The 13,373-nt window shown below is 37.6% G+C and overlaps 1 protein-coding gene and 1 long non-coding RNA gene across 8 annotated transcripts in view; one reads left to right on the top strand and one right to left on the bottom strand.

Moving 5' to 3' along the window:
• Positions 1 to 918: 918 nt before the first annotated feature.
• Positions 919 to 6,189, top strand: LOC106959596 (uncharacterized). The gene is made up of 2 exons (XR_001427389.1): positions 919 to 1,581; positions 1,648 to 6,189. It is a non-coding gene; the product is annotated as an uncharacterized LOC106959596 (long non-coding RNA).
• A 418-nt stretch (positions 6,190 to 6,607) lies between these two features.
• Positions 6,608 to 13,373, bottom strand: part of msi2b (musashi RNA-binding protein 2b) — a 137,593-nt gene continuing 130,827 nt past the window's right edge. For 4 of the 7 annotated variants that reach the window (XM_015052281.1, XM_015052286.1, XM_015052285.1 and 1 more), the window contains 2 exons: positions 8,883 to 8,953; positions 6,608 to 7,186 (listed from right to left, as the gene is read on the bottom strand). In XM_015052281.1, the coding sequence (XP_014907767.1) occupies positions 8,912 to 8,953 (42 nt within the window). In that variant the 3' untranslated portion in view covers positions 6,608 to 7,186; positions 8,883 to 8,911. The remainder of the gene's footprint in view (positions 7,187 to 8,882; positions 8,954 to 13,373) is intronic. The other 3 variants (XM_015052282.1, XM_015052283.1, XM_015052284.1) reach the window with 3 other exon arrangements.

Below are 13,373 nucleotides of genomic sequence, written 5' to 3'. Positions count from 1 at the left end.
CTTCCACTAAACTTTTCATGAATTCTCCTGGATACGGCACTCCAGCTTCTTTTATATCAATTGTGATATTTTAGATTGCAACATAATCAAACCTTCATCCGAATTAAAAATCTGTTTTTATGCTTGTGTGAAATATTCAAGTTTTTACAAAAACTTAATTTGGGGGTTTCTGTTGGCTGCATGCCAGAATCGTTGAAATTAAGAAGTTATCATTAAGTGAGTTTAATGTTTGGAAATGACTTAACTACACTATTAGAAAAGTCTGTATACAAATATATTTATAAAATCTAATAATTTGAGACGTTGGAGGAAAACGTCAGCTCACAGCAGAACTAAGAGCTTGAAGACAAACACATCAAAGGTAAAGCGTTATAAGCGTGTCTCCCTACACTTGTAAGGATCTAAACTCACCGTCATGCACTTGTCTGTGGAACTCATTTACTTTGGCACGTCTTCGATTCTTTCCACTCCTCCCTGGGATCCATGTGAAGGAAATGGGAATGAAGCAGCCTCCTCTTCCTCCTCCCAGGATCTGTTCAGGTGCTGGCAGAGGCCACTGAGGGGCAGCAGTATTACACTGCAGCTCCTGCTTTCCGACGCTGTTCCTTTCCCCAAACTCCATTAATCTCGCCGTGTAGAGTGACCCCAAACGACCCCGGGTGCCAGGACGTGCAGTGTGTGTGTGTGCGTGTGTGTGTATGTGTTTGCGTGTACCGGAAATGTGGACTGGAAGTCTGTGTTTGGACTGAACACAGCAAACGTCCCACAAACGGTGGAGCGTCCGGCTCCAAGATGCCACTCGGTTCAGACTCTAAGCCGTGACGATTCGCCGCATCTCAAACGTGTTTCGTGTCGTCGTGTGGAGACGGCATCGGATTCATTTTCTTTGGATTGGGAGAAAAGCAGAAATATGACGCCAGAGTGGAAACCAGTAATATAACAATTCAGTTTATTTTTAGTTATTTTTCCAGACAGACACATCAATTTCTGGACCACAGTAGAGGATGGAAACCTTTCACAGACATATTTTTTTTGTCAATATTATTATTTGAAAATACAAATATAAAATTAGACTTTCCACATTTGATATGTGAGAGACCCCCATCCATTATTATCACCATTATTATTTCAGAATATTTTTACAATAGGGCTTGAGCAAAGCCATATGATAACCTGAAAGATGCTTTCAGATGTCAGTCAAGTCTGTCTGTCTCTCGCCATAAAAAGTCGGTTAACATAAAAAAACAGGGGCAAGTGTTAGGAATGGGCCGGCGGCAGCGAGCGCGGCTCTGTGCTCGGCCTGCGGAGACGTGGAAGCACAGCAGAGCCTCTCGCTGCCGGCCGGGCGCTCTGAAGGGGGGCGTCTGGGCTCCACCCCGCTCCCCCTCTCGGGTGTGTGTGTGCGTTCTGCTCCGTCCAGACGCCGGCGGGCGGAGGGAGTGAAATCATGTCTTCGAACGTCAGCTAGTGAGAGCATGTTTCGACTAAATGCACGAGGAATATTTCGTATACAGCTGAGGTCTCCAGTCTAGTATTTTCACACAAAGTCAAAATGGGTGAAAATTGCAAATATATATATATGTATTCCCATGGACACACACACACACACACACACACACACACACACACACATACACACACGCACAGATATATATATATATATATATATATATATATTGCAACTGTTGGTATACTTAACAATGAATGCGGCTGAGATGGTTTGAAGGGAAATTCACCCTAAAACGTGACCTCATGTGAGAACTTGTGTTATTTCTGTCACCTTGACGAGTTCAGTCGACGTTTCTGAACCTGAACCGTTTTTATATTTATATCCTGTAACAAGAGGAGCCAAAACTATAAATATAAAGTGTTGGCGAGTCACTTTGTGGCCTCGGAGACTAACTTTGTGGTCACTGTGACTGTAGCCAGTATCTCTCAGAGATAAGGGCACATAGTCTGGCTTTAAACCATTTAGCACCACTGTGATTAAGCCTCTCTTCGTCTTTCTCTCTCTCTTTTTATTTTCTGGGGTTAAAAATGCTCTACAACATTCCATGAGCCGTCAAGGTCAGTCGAGAGTGACCGGAAGTACAGCGAAGTCTGAGCCTTACGATAAAACCAGTGAATTGAGCTGAAACAAAATGAAGACTGCATGCTTTGGACAGAAATATCAGAAGCGTGTGCAGTTTTAGGGTGGGATTTTCCACTAATGAATGGGGGATATTATGGTTTGGCCATTGCCTAGCACTTGCCTCGAGATTCAAGTTTAAATGGATACGGTAGTACACTACAAATGTCAACACCATTCCAGGTTGACTTTTTTTGAATCTTTTTTTTTTTTTTTGAGATTACTTTTCTTTCCTTTGTTTTTTGTTTTTCTTAAACTGAGACCCGTCCCCTCTCCCCGAATGGATAAGCTAGTCTACTAAGATGTGTAACATTCATCAGCTGTAAACTGCTGTCAGTTTGAGAATAAATGAAATTACAGCAAGAGCCATGCTACCTTAAAGTCCAAGCTACAAGATACGAAACAAAAATAGCATTTTCTAGTATTGTGCAAGGGGCAAAAATGAACCATTTCAATGTTTTCCCTCCGCCCCCCTTTTTTAAATGAATTTATGGGCAATTATAGTTAAAGAGCCACCCAGAGCTGAAAAAAATCACATAGTGTGCAACTCAGGCGATGCTCTCTTTATTTCTGTCTGAATAAGGCTGAAATTTTAGTGCCACCGGATAAACAAATTGTTAAAATTATAAGTGGCATATCCTATTTCCTTCCTTAATGATTCAATATCAATGAATTATTTATTGTTCCAGACATAAGGACAATTAAAATCATTGAAATGTACTTACCTTTAAATAAAACACCCTGTGTGCTTGTTTGAATTGACTGGCGATCAAGCAGTCCTCTACTCCAAATACTGCATGTAATCTAGCAGAATAGAGCAGCTGACAGCGCCTCGGAAAGGTATTCATACCCCTTGAACTTTTTCATGTTTCCAAGCAAAAACAGCGAATCTCTGTGTGTAACAGACCAACACAAACCAGAGCAGGACTGTGAACAATTCAGGCACTATAGAGTTTGCAAAAAGCCACACAGGCACACGGCAAACATGAGATAAAAATGCAACTTTTTGAGGCAGACAATTTAAACCCGACATCACCCTGAACACAACTTCCCCCATTAGAACATGGCAGTGGAAGTATCATGCTGTTGGGATGTTTTTTTCTTCAGCATGGACAGGGAGGCTACTGGTGTCCAAAAAAAGACACAAGAAGCTAAAAGCTGAGCAGTTCTGCAAGGAAACCTGCTGCAAAAAAACACTTGAGATTTCTATGTGATCAGATTCGATCCAGACTGAAATACAATTGAAAACTCGTGGCGAGATTTGTTACTGTTCAGAGAGTCTCCTTCCAATCTCAGTGGGATAGAGACAGTTCGCCAAGAAGGTCAGCATCTAGAAGTGCAAATCTGGTAGAGACTTACACCAAAATACAAGCAGGTGTAACTGAACGGTGGTTCTGCAATATGAATGCAAACGCACGCCACACTTTTCAGATTTTAATTTGTGGAAAAAAAATAAAAAGTAGAACCAATTTTGTTCAACTTCACAAATGTGTTTCTCGAGGAAATGCATCAATGTTTGTGGATGTAATATGACAAAGTATGAAAAAGTTCAAGGAGTACGAAGTGAGGTGATGTAACCCAAATATACGCCATAAAATGTTAGAAATTATGAAGCAAAATTATGCCACCGGAAGATAAAGTGGACTGAATTGAGAGCACCTCTTATCAAAATTTAGGGTATAAAATGTTCTTGAATCCAGCAATGAGTTAAAATGCCAGTCTGGTTCTACACTGAACTAAAACATCTAATAATGTTGGCAAACAAACAACAGCTATTATTTATTTAAAGTCTTCTTCTTTAATGAAGTGTGTTGTGCTGTTTTGTAGAGTATGACATCTGGAAACGGTTTGAAATCATCTTTTTTTTTTTTTTTTTTTTAAATCCAGAAAGTGATTTGTACTTGAATAATTAAAGACCAGAGAGTTTTATCAAACCTCTGGTGTGACTGATGTTGGAGTTTAATTTTTCTAGTCATTTTTCTAATTTGCTTTTACGTGTTCCTCCTACAAAAAAAAACAAAAAAAACAGCTCTGTCTAGCATTAGCATTTAAGGTAGTATGGCACACCCCTTTTAAAACATTCAAGGGTGGGGATCCAAATAATGCCTTGTGTACAATTCCATCTTACAGCAACAATTTCTCCATTGTTCATCCGTGAGAGCTTTGGTTAGCTGAAACCATGTTAGAGTGGCAAAAAAACAAAAAACAACAAAAAAAACAACAACAAAAAAAAAACTGAAGGAAAAAAAACAACAAAAGAACAAAAAAGAAAACAAAACCTAAACAAACGTACAGGGAATAAATTACAACAAACAAATATCAGAACAACATGATCATTGAGAGAAAGATCTATCTTGACTGGTTCTAAATCCACTATTCACTACAAGTATTATATAAATGAGTCCTATATAACATCTACTTTGTAATTACAGGAGATAGAAAAAGAGCGCGAGGAGGGAGGGGGGGCTAAATATGAGAGAAAGGAGAGGTAGAGCGAGGGAGAACAACAAAGCACTACACTGGTATCAAAGACAGCACTCTGTTTACAAGTTAACTGTGATTTCTTTACACACTAATGAAGTACATGGATGAGCAACAAAAGATGGCGGCATCTCTGAGGATGTGGCATGGAAAGAGAGAACGTAATGGATGCACAGTACATTTTTAATAGTATAATACAATTATTAATATAGAAACCACAAAGTATCAATAAAACTCTGATTAAACTTGAAATCAGCAAAGCGTCTTTCTTTTTTTGTCTTTTGTTTTTTACTTTTGTATTTCTTCTTATACATTTGAACATTACAAGTTTTTTTTTTTCCTTTAAATTATTACTTGACCACACCTCCATATCATTTACTTTAGAAGTATCCAGCATATTTATTACCTGGTTGTTTTAAAAGAAAGAAAGAAAAAAAAAAAAAGAAAGGAAACAAGTGCATAAAAAAAGAAAACAACGGCATTGATAAAATTTAAAAACCAGACCGCACTCTGGCGTGTAACATTACTATTATTATTATTTAATAATAAATCGATGTCAAGAATAAAACCTTTTTTTGTAACCACACTAATATACGGTGTAAAGCCGAGTGCGGCTACAGATAGTGAATAATTCAGTGTCATCTTTTGACCCTGTATAAATATCCTCAGGTGACACGTGGGTCTAAAGGATAGAAATCCAAGTGTACGCTGCGACACGCCCGTTTTCACATCCCGAGCTGCTTGTCCGGTTGGGAACACGTTAACCCCTCCCCCCGGCCCCACCCCAAGCGACCCGTCCTGACCGCCGGTAGATCCTTCATGCTGTCCCAAAGCACAAGGCCGTTTGTAAAAAGCCAACATACACATGTGCAAACAAGAGGATGGCCTGTACTTCACAACTCACAGTGCAGCGATTACTCGCTGTAAAATAGCCTTTCAGTGTTTTCTTTTGCAGTTTTTTTTTTTTTTTTTGACATTTCCGCCACTAGAATAAATTAAAAACCCGCCGATGATTCCACGGTAGAAGTCACGAAGGCTGAGGTATGGTATCAAAATGTTTACTGTCCTAATTCATTCAAAACAGAACCGATTCAAAGAACAAGCAGTATATATATATTTATATTTATATATATATATATGTAGATAAAAAGGCTCGAGCATGGAGCCCAGGTACTTTGTTCCATGACGTGAATCAGGAACAAGCAGGATGAAACGGACATTAAACACATATACAGCTAACATGTTCCTCTCAGCAGTAGAAAAGCGTCAGGATGCGCAGAGCTCTGCGAAATGCCCGCTTCAAGTTCGAACCATCGCGTATCTTCGTACAGTGTGCTTTGGATAAAAATCTTTAACTTTTCCTCTCTCTCTCTCTCTTCGTCTCTCCCACATTGAAGTGATCTTTAAATCATAATTGCTGTTCTGTCTCTAAAACGCCATTTAGACTAAACTCACCGGTCATAAATTTGCTGGTATGACACTTTTAAAACGATGTTCCGCGTTCAGTATTTACAACGGCTGTTTGTGGGCTTTGTTATACCGTCTCTCAGCAGAAACAAAACAAAAAAACAAACAAAAAACAACAGAATAACAAAAAAAAACAAAAACGTAGAATATTGTTTACAGCTTTTTCTTCTATTCACACGCTAGAACGTATTTCGTTTGACACACCATCACAAAAATATGCTATTCTCTCACTGAGCTGGTTATATGCAGTGACTGGAATAATATGTACAGCTACATTTCTTTTTCTCAAGTTTCAATTCACAATGTCGTTATATGAAATTTGTTATAGCATATATATATATATTTATATATATTTATATTTCTACACAACAGAAACGACACTTATAAAAAAGGACCATAAAAATATTGGAGTCCTCTTTGTATTGCCCAAAAATAGGTAATCATGGTTTACAATGAGACATCACAAGAAATAAAACAGCTACTAAAATTTATTACTTAGATACCTTCTGTTTAAAATTTCCTTTTTTTTTCTCCTCCAAGCCCGACCATACTGAGCTTATTTTTTTTGCTGAAAGACCGAATGGAACTATCCCAACCACTTTTGTTTCATTTTTTCTTTTTTTTTGCCATTACACTAACCAACACGAAGATGAAGACGTGACTTGCAGATATTCTTGGCTCTGACCCGCCGTACTTTAAAAACAAAACAACAACAAAAAAAAAATCAGAAAATGCACTTACAAACTACAAGAAGATAAAAAGTCGAGGTTGAACTCAGGCGACACGCTAGAAAGTAATCAAAAACAAAACGCTAAGGGAAGAAGGAAATCGGTGAGTGAAGTTGACGTGGAACATCATACCAAACCAGGTTGTAAAGGTATAGGAGGTTTGGGTTATAGTACAGCAGTTGTTTGTTTTTCTGAGATGACAAACGTTTTTTTTTCTCTTCTTCTTCTTTTTCTTCTTCTCCTTCTTCTTCACATGGTTCCCGCTTTTCGCTCGTTTAGCCATCGGTGACGCTGTAGTGCTTGAAGTTGGATAATCATCACCTGCACACAAAGCCAATTAGAAACTCCGTCCTGTCTGTCCCGGGCCACCAGATATACTCTGCTGGGTAGTGAAAGAAAAGCAAAGGCACAAAAAAAGGAGAAGGTTATTAACGTATCTGGACAGAAGTGCTGTTGACACTACTTCACACAGTTTTCCTAATAAAGTACTACGAATGCTTGTGGAGACGAGGAATCTAAAAACTAAGCGATGAAGATGAAAACTGTTTGATACCTCTGCAACCACCAACAAAGACGTGTATAAAGCCTTTAGAAAATATAAATTCACTTTATAATTTGGAAAAAAACATCAGTGAGCTTTTAACCTCCTCTATCTTATATGTTTCCTGTTCTAAGGTGAGTCATGTCTACCTAATTAAATGTTCATAGATGCTATGGATGCTCTGCACATCAGCAATAACATCAGTATCGGCTAATATAAGGCTTTTTTTTTTTAATATTGATGTTGGTCAAATAAATAAAACTGGACCAATATTTACAACTGATATTTATTTCCATCTTCCTGTTGTGTGTTTCTGCAGGGATAGAGGAGATTGGCCATGTGGTATTTCCCACAATCCCCAAAGGATTGTGGGAAGTTCAACTGAAGCAGATAATCAGTTGTGAAGTCAGCAATGTAGTCATTTTTTTTCAAAATGTCGAAAGAGTTGGGAAATATATCATACATAAAATATCAGTAAATATCGGTTATTGGCAATATTAATATCAGATATCGATATCGGCTCAAATTTTCATATCAGTAAATCCCTAATAGACAGTGATTAACCTAAACTAGAGAAACGCTTGGGGAGGCATCGATTTTGTTAAAAACTAGTTTTTTTCTCCCCTGAAAGATCGCAAAACAATGATTTTAAGTCAAACAAATTCCTCAGGGGATTGTAAAAGAAAGGGCTATTTTTAACTTTTATTGGATAAAATTGTGCAACTTCATTTATTTTCAAGCTTTTTACACGTTTTTAGTAGGGATGCCAAGTTACAGCGGAGGGTCCTGCAACTGTGCTGAAACTACAGCGGTTTACGCAAGCTTCGTGAATGTGTTTGGACATAAGTATAAAATAAAATTACATCCCACTGTTGCGTAAAACAAAGCCAAAGGGGCTTTTTAAATGAAAATTAACACATCACAACATGGCACAAAGGAGCTCTGGGTATGTCAAGCATTACATCTTCAAAAACAGCTGCAGGGAAATAGAATTATTTTCTTTTTCTGGAATCATAAATCCTGACAATTTCATTGCACAAACAAGTAACAATTTAAGGAAAATGGTTGATAGGAGAGAAATAATTGTTAGGGCACTTGGTTTTTTTATATAATGAATAAAATGCGCTGCCGCTTTCGCTTCTGTAGCAACAGGGTGTTGACTTATTGAGTTGTTAACATATGATTGGCCAAAACAAGACACTACTGGAGGATGAAGGCATTTCAAATGTTAAAATGAGAAGAAGAAAAAATGAAGAGCTGATGGTATGCTAGTGTGTGGGACCTGAGCGACTCAGTTAATCACACAAATCGGCCGAGATTACTTTTTAAAATTTTTTTTTACTTGAATGTGGATGTTTTTTTGTTTTGTTTTTTTGTGTTTTTTTTTAAAAAAAAGAGAGAAACGCTCCCTCTCACACACACCTGTACCACCAGCTCCAGCATTCTGACATAGAGGTGGTGAAAAACGGCGAGGAATGTGATGAACACACATCAAGACAATACTTTAGAGAAAAGCACAGTAAATAAAAGGCAATACCTCTGATGAGATAGCAACCGGCCACCTGTTCAATGGTATCCGTTTGTAAAAGCTGTCGCAATCAACGGGCCCTAAAAGTGTACAGTTAGTGCTGTTGTCAGTATGCATTTCAAAGACAGAAAAAGTGAGTATCATATCAACGTTTGTTTGTTTTTTTATTTTATTTTCTGCTAGCATGAATGTGAATGTTTAGATTGAGCCGGATTCATGTAGAGAAGCAGAACTTTTCATGGAAAACAGAGAAATAATTACAACTGGAGGGGGGAATACTACTGGAATAGAAAAGATATTGAAAAGACTTTGGTATTTTTAATAAAGTAAATGACTCGTACTGTGTTCAGTAATTTAAGATGCTGTTGGTTTAAACCTTTTCTCTTGTAACGGGGGAATGCCCAGGTTATGAGTTTTTAGTCTGAATAATAATAAAAAAAAAACATGTGAAAGAGATAACAGTAATAATACACACAATCCCCATTCATGCTAACATAAACAACTGATTTCATCTGAGAACATGGAGAGAACGGCGTCACAAACACCCCTCCACAGGATCAGAGGGTTTTTGAAGATTGAAGGGTTTTCATAACGTCGCTCAGTTATCAGGACTTTGCGAGCTTTCCTGCTGACAGGTCTCTACGAACCCATGGATCGGAGCACAAAAGAGAAGCACTTTCAGCAGCAATTATTTGTCTTTATCACCTCAATCAGCTAATTGCGCTCTAATTGTCTTGCATGGGGGAGAAAAAAATGTTAAGATCATTACTGCTTCTTCAGAGCGACTGTTTTCATACTGGCTAAAGGGGCTAATGCAATCAGTGGAGCGTGAGACGGAGGGGCGAATCAGCGAAGCTGAAGTCATCCATGAGGTTGTGAGATATAGTGATTATATACACATTCAGTTCAGCAGCATCCCTGATAAAGAAAACGAATTATGAAGCACATTTTACTTCTTGCTCATTTCCTATTTTAATGTTCTGAGCAAGAAGCCAGAAGCCGCTTCACCTCTGAGCTTCGCAGCTCTCTTTTTGGATTCATTGTAATTCTCAAGTGGTGATTTAATATGTAGTAATACTTTGTGAGCACAAAGCTTGGCTGTAAATACGCAGAATGTTCTGACATGTTCCTAAAAGATTGAATACGAGCGTTCTTTGGCCAGCTCCATAAATTATACGAAAGTACAAAGCCAATAAAATTACTGACCACTCAGAGAAGGGCTGCACAATATATTACAAATGCATCATGGGATATGAACATATTTTTTTTTACATACTAATGTCATATTTCTCACACATATGCTGAAGCTCACAAAATGATGGAAAGAGATTGAAAGAAGAAAATAGGGACATATTGTGTCTGATATGGCTATTGTACTTTTTTTTTTTACCATTATTATCATAATCGCAAGAAATTCTAATATGATGCAGCCTTAACTCAGAGTATTGTTTTTATTTTCCTCAAAATAACTGATGGCAACGGAGGTAAAATAACTAACACAAATGCCCCCGTGTTCATCGCTCCACTTATCCGCCGGCAAATCTGTCCTGAAAATGAGCAGCCCTGGTCTTTCTTAATAAATATTTAGCTTTCTGCACTGAGACCAACAGATTATGACGCACAGCCGGCAGACCTAAAACAATTAATAAGGAATTTGCTGTGAAAGTGCAAAAACAACCCCAGCATACATTTGGACAGCATAAATCAATTACAGAGGTTGCAAAATGAAAATGAGAAATGTTTGCCTTCTCCTGAGCTATTTGTGCATTTGCTCTCAGTGACACTGTCAACAAACAAGAGATGCATCAGCAGAGCTTCACAAGTCTCCTAATCCGGGGTAAAGATCTGATAAATGTCCTGACAAGCCTATTTATTTAAAAACATAATGCAATATGTGGTTTGAAAGGTAATCTATGCACTACAAAGCACATAAATATGATACAATTAAGCAATAAAATAAATGCTGCAACACAGATGAACAAATTAAGCTAAAAATATTTTAAGCTTTTTTTTTAAAAAAAAGGTCAATGCATGGCTTGCCAATATTCAAGGACATGTTATATATCTTTTCTATAAGTAAAATAGTAGCAACAGTAAAACATATTGGCTACTGCAGCTCCCTATTTGTTTCCCTGCATGTGATATTTGTGGATATCGAGAAGAGCTCAAATGCTAATTATTTACGTTTTACAACACTCAAAGCAAAGCGCAACGCTTTTAAAGCACGCTAACAATCTTTATTGCAATGCTTGTCTGCCAAAGATCACTTCAAACAGCTCCTAAATCAAGCTACGACGCAGGCAGTCGAGTCTTATTGAAACAGAGAGCAAGCATGCTAACATTAGCCTAGCATATCAACTTAAGTCTTCAGCATGAAAACATTGTTAGCAGGAGCAACACATGAATGTATTACAGAATTTTAGCTTTAAGTCTTTAGAAACAAATAAGAGCTATGTGTGTTATAATTGACATGCTGTACATAAAAGCAGAGGGTTAGCCTAGCAAACACTTTGAATCTACTGTTGAGACAAAATTTGTCACAACAAAAAACAGCATCTAGAACCTCATCGGTGAGAATGAGGTGGACAAAATAATAATGTAACCCATATAATATTGATGAAATATAGTGTATTATTTTATTTACAAACTGTACATGGGATTTACTTAAAGTAAGCTTTAAACAAAGGCTTGGTATCAGCAACTGAATGAGATTAAATGACTCTGGAGGTATTAAGAACGTAAATCTCCATCAGTGCCTTTGCTACTAATTTTGTCCTTTGGTTCAGTCACAAACGCAGCACAAAAATGCTAACATAGCATTTAGCTACAGCTAACTACTGTATTTAGTGAGGCACAAATATTGAACTACACCTACCGTGGAATTAGATATTTTTCGGTGAAGTTTGAGTGTTAATTCTTATCTGACAGAGCCCAAACATAACATTTAATCTCATACACCATCTCTCTGTAGAGGTACATTTTCTGTAGTTGTCAACTCTGCAGTGGGAGATTTTCTGCAGTGGAATACGAGGGAGATAAAGCAAGAGACCATTTTTCCAGAACTATGAGAAGACAGGACATTATGCAGAAAGGAATGTGTAGAAAGTCTGCTATCTTTACAGCCCATCCTGAATGGTGGATGACAATGCTGGGAGTGTTCAGAGCTCTTAGGAGAAAAATGTCTGTAAGTAGCCTGGAGCGAATGCATCCTGTATGCCCTCCCAGAAGAACGTCTCTTAAGACGTTTCAGGACAGTGCAGTGCCTAAATGTGAAAATAATATGATTTATTTTCTTCTATCTAATGCTTAAATATCTCTAAATATTATTTTGCACTGAATTTCTATGAATATTTGTTGGTCTGTGCTTTTGCTAAACTTACTCTGAAGCCAAAGCCAACCGCTATTTTCAGACTCCACATGTACTAAGTGATTGATGGTAGCACTGAAGCAGGGTGCAGAAGGGTCCTCTGACTTTTTCACTTCATGCAGTGCTGGAAAAAAAGAGCTAATGAAAAGGTAAAGGCTGCAGCTCAAGAAGTCTATCCAGCTTTATAGATTTATTACCAAACTGGTTGACATTTCTGCTGGATACTTGTGTGTTAAGATTTCCAGAAGGCTTTATAAAAAAGATCAATCTGGATTTTAAATACCACAATAGTTTAACGTTATTGTAACTCGGAGCTATATCGGGTTTGGGAGCATTTTTGTCGAGCTTATTATTTTTACTCGTAAGACTTTGATCACTTCACCAAGTTAAAGAGTTAAACAGGGATCTGTGCTCATCTGAGCAAAATTAGGTAACACAGGCTGTCTGAAAACCTTTTATTTAGGCTCCATCTATGCACATAATTATAGTCTAACACTTGAAAGCTGAGACAACAACCAGCTGCTGATCTGCAGAGAAAATGAAATCAACATGGGGGACACTTGGAGTGAGAAAACCTGCCTGGAAGTGTTGGTCTAGTGAAGGAGCTGATCTGGGACATATGGGCTTCTAAAATTAAAAGTGGCGTTTTCTAATAAACTGTATAAAGTCTGATTTATAATATGGTGATATCAACAGGATAGAAAACAAAACATCGAATTCAGTCCTTTGCAAAATCCTATCCACATTTTATACCTATATTTTGCCATTTCGTCCCCCACAATAAACTACCTAGAACCCATGTACGTAAGCAATTGCTTTCCCGTTTGTTAGTTTTTAGAGGCAAGTTTTGGATATTAATTACGCAGATATAAATTTGTGGAAATAGTATGTTGTTTCAAACCTCATTTTAGGCAAGTTGACTCGAATACAACATAACAGATTATAACCCCTGAGCAAACCAAAATCTTTCTAAGTAACCTCCTCCAAGTAAATGTTATTTATTGGAATCTTATAACCACATCTACTTGGAGTGCAGATTTAAGAAAACTACTTGAAGTTATCGGCAGTGGTGGAGAAAGTACTCAAAAAATGTACTTAAGTAAAAGTACAAATACACAGGCAAAAACGTACTC

The sequence above is a fragment of the Poecilia latipinna genome, unplaced genomic scaffold (assembly GCF_001443285.1).
Source record: "Poecilia latipinna isolate Pla-1442-1.1 unplaced genomic scaffold, P_latipinna-1.0 Scaffold1099, whole genome shotgun sequence".
Taxonomy (NCBI): Eukaryota; Metazoa; Chordata; class Actinopteri; order Cyprinodontiformes; family Poeciliidae; genus Poecilia; species Poecilia latipinna.
This window is presented reverse-complemented; position numbering and strand designations above follow the sequence as displayed.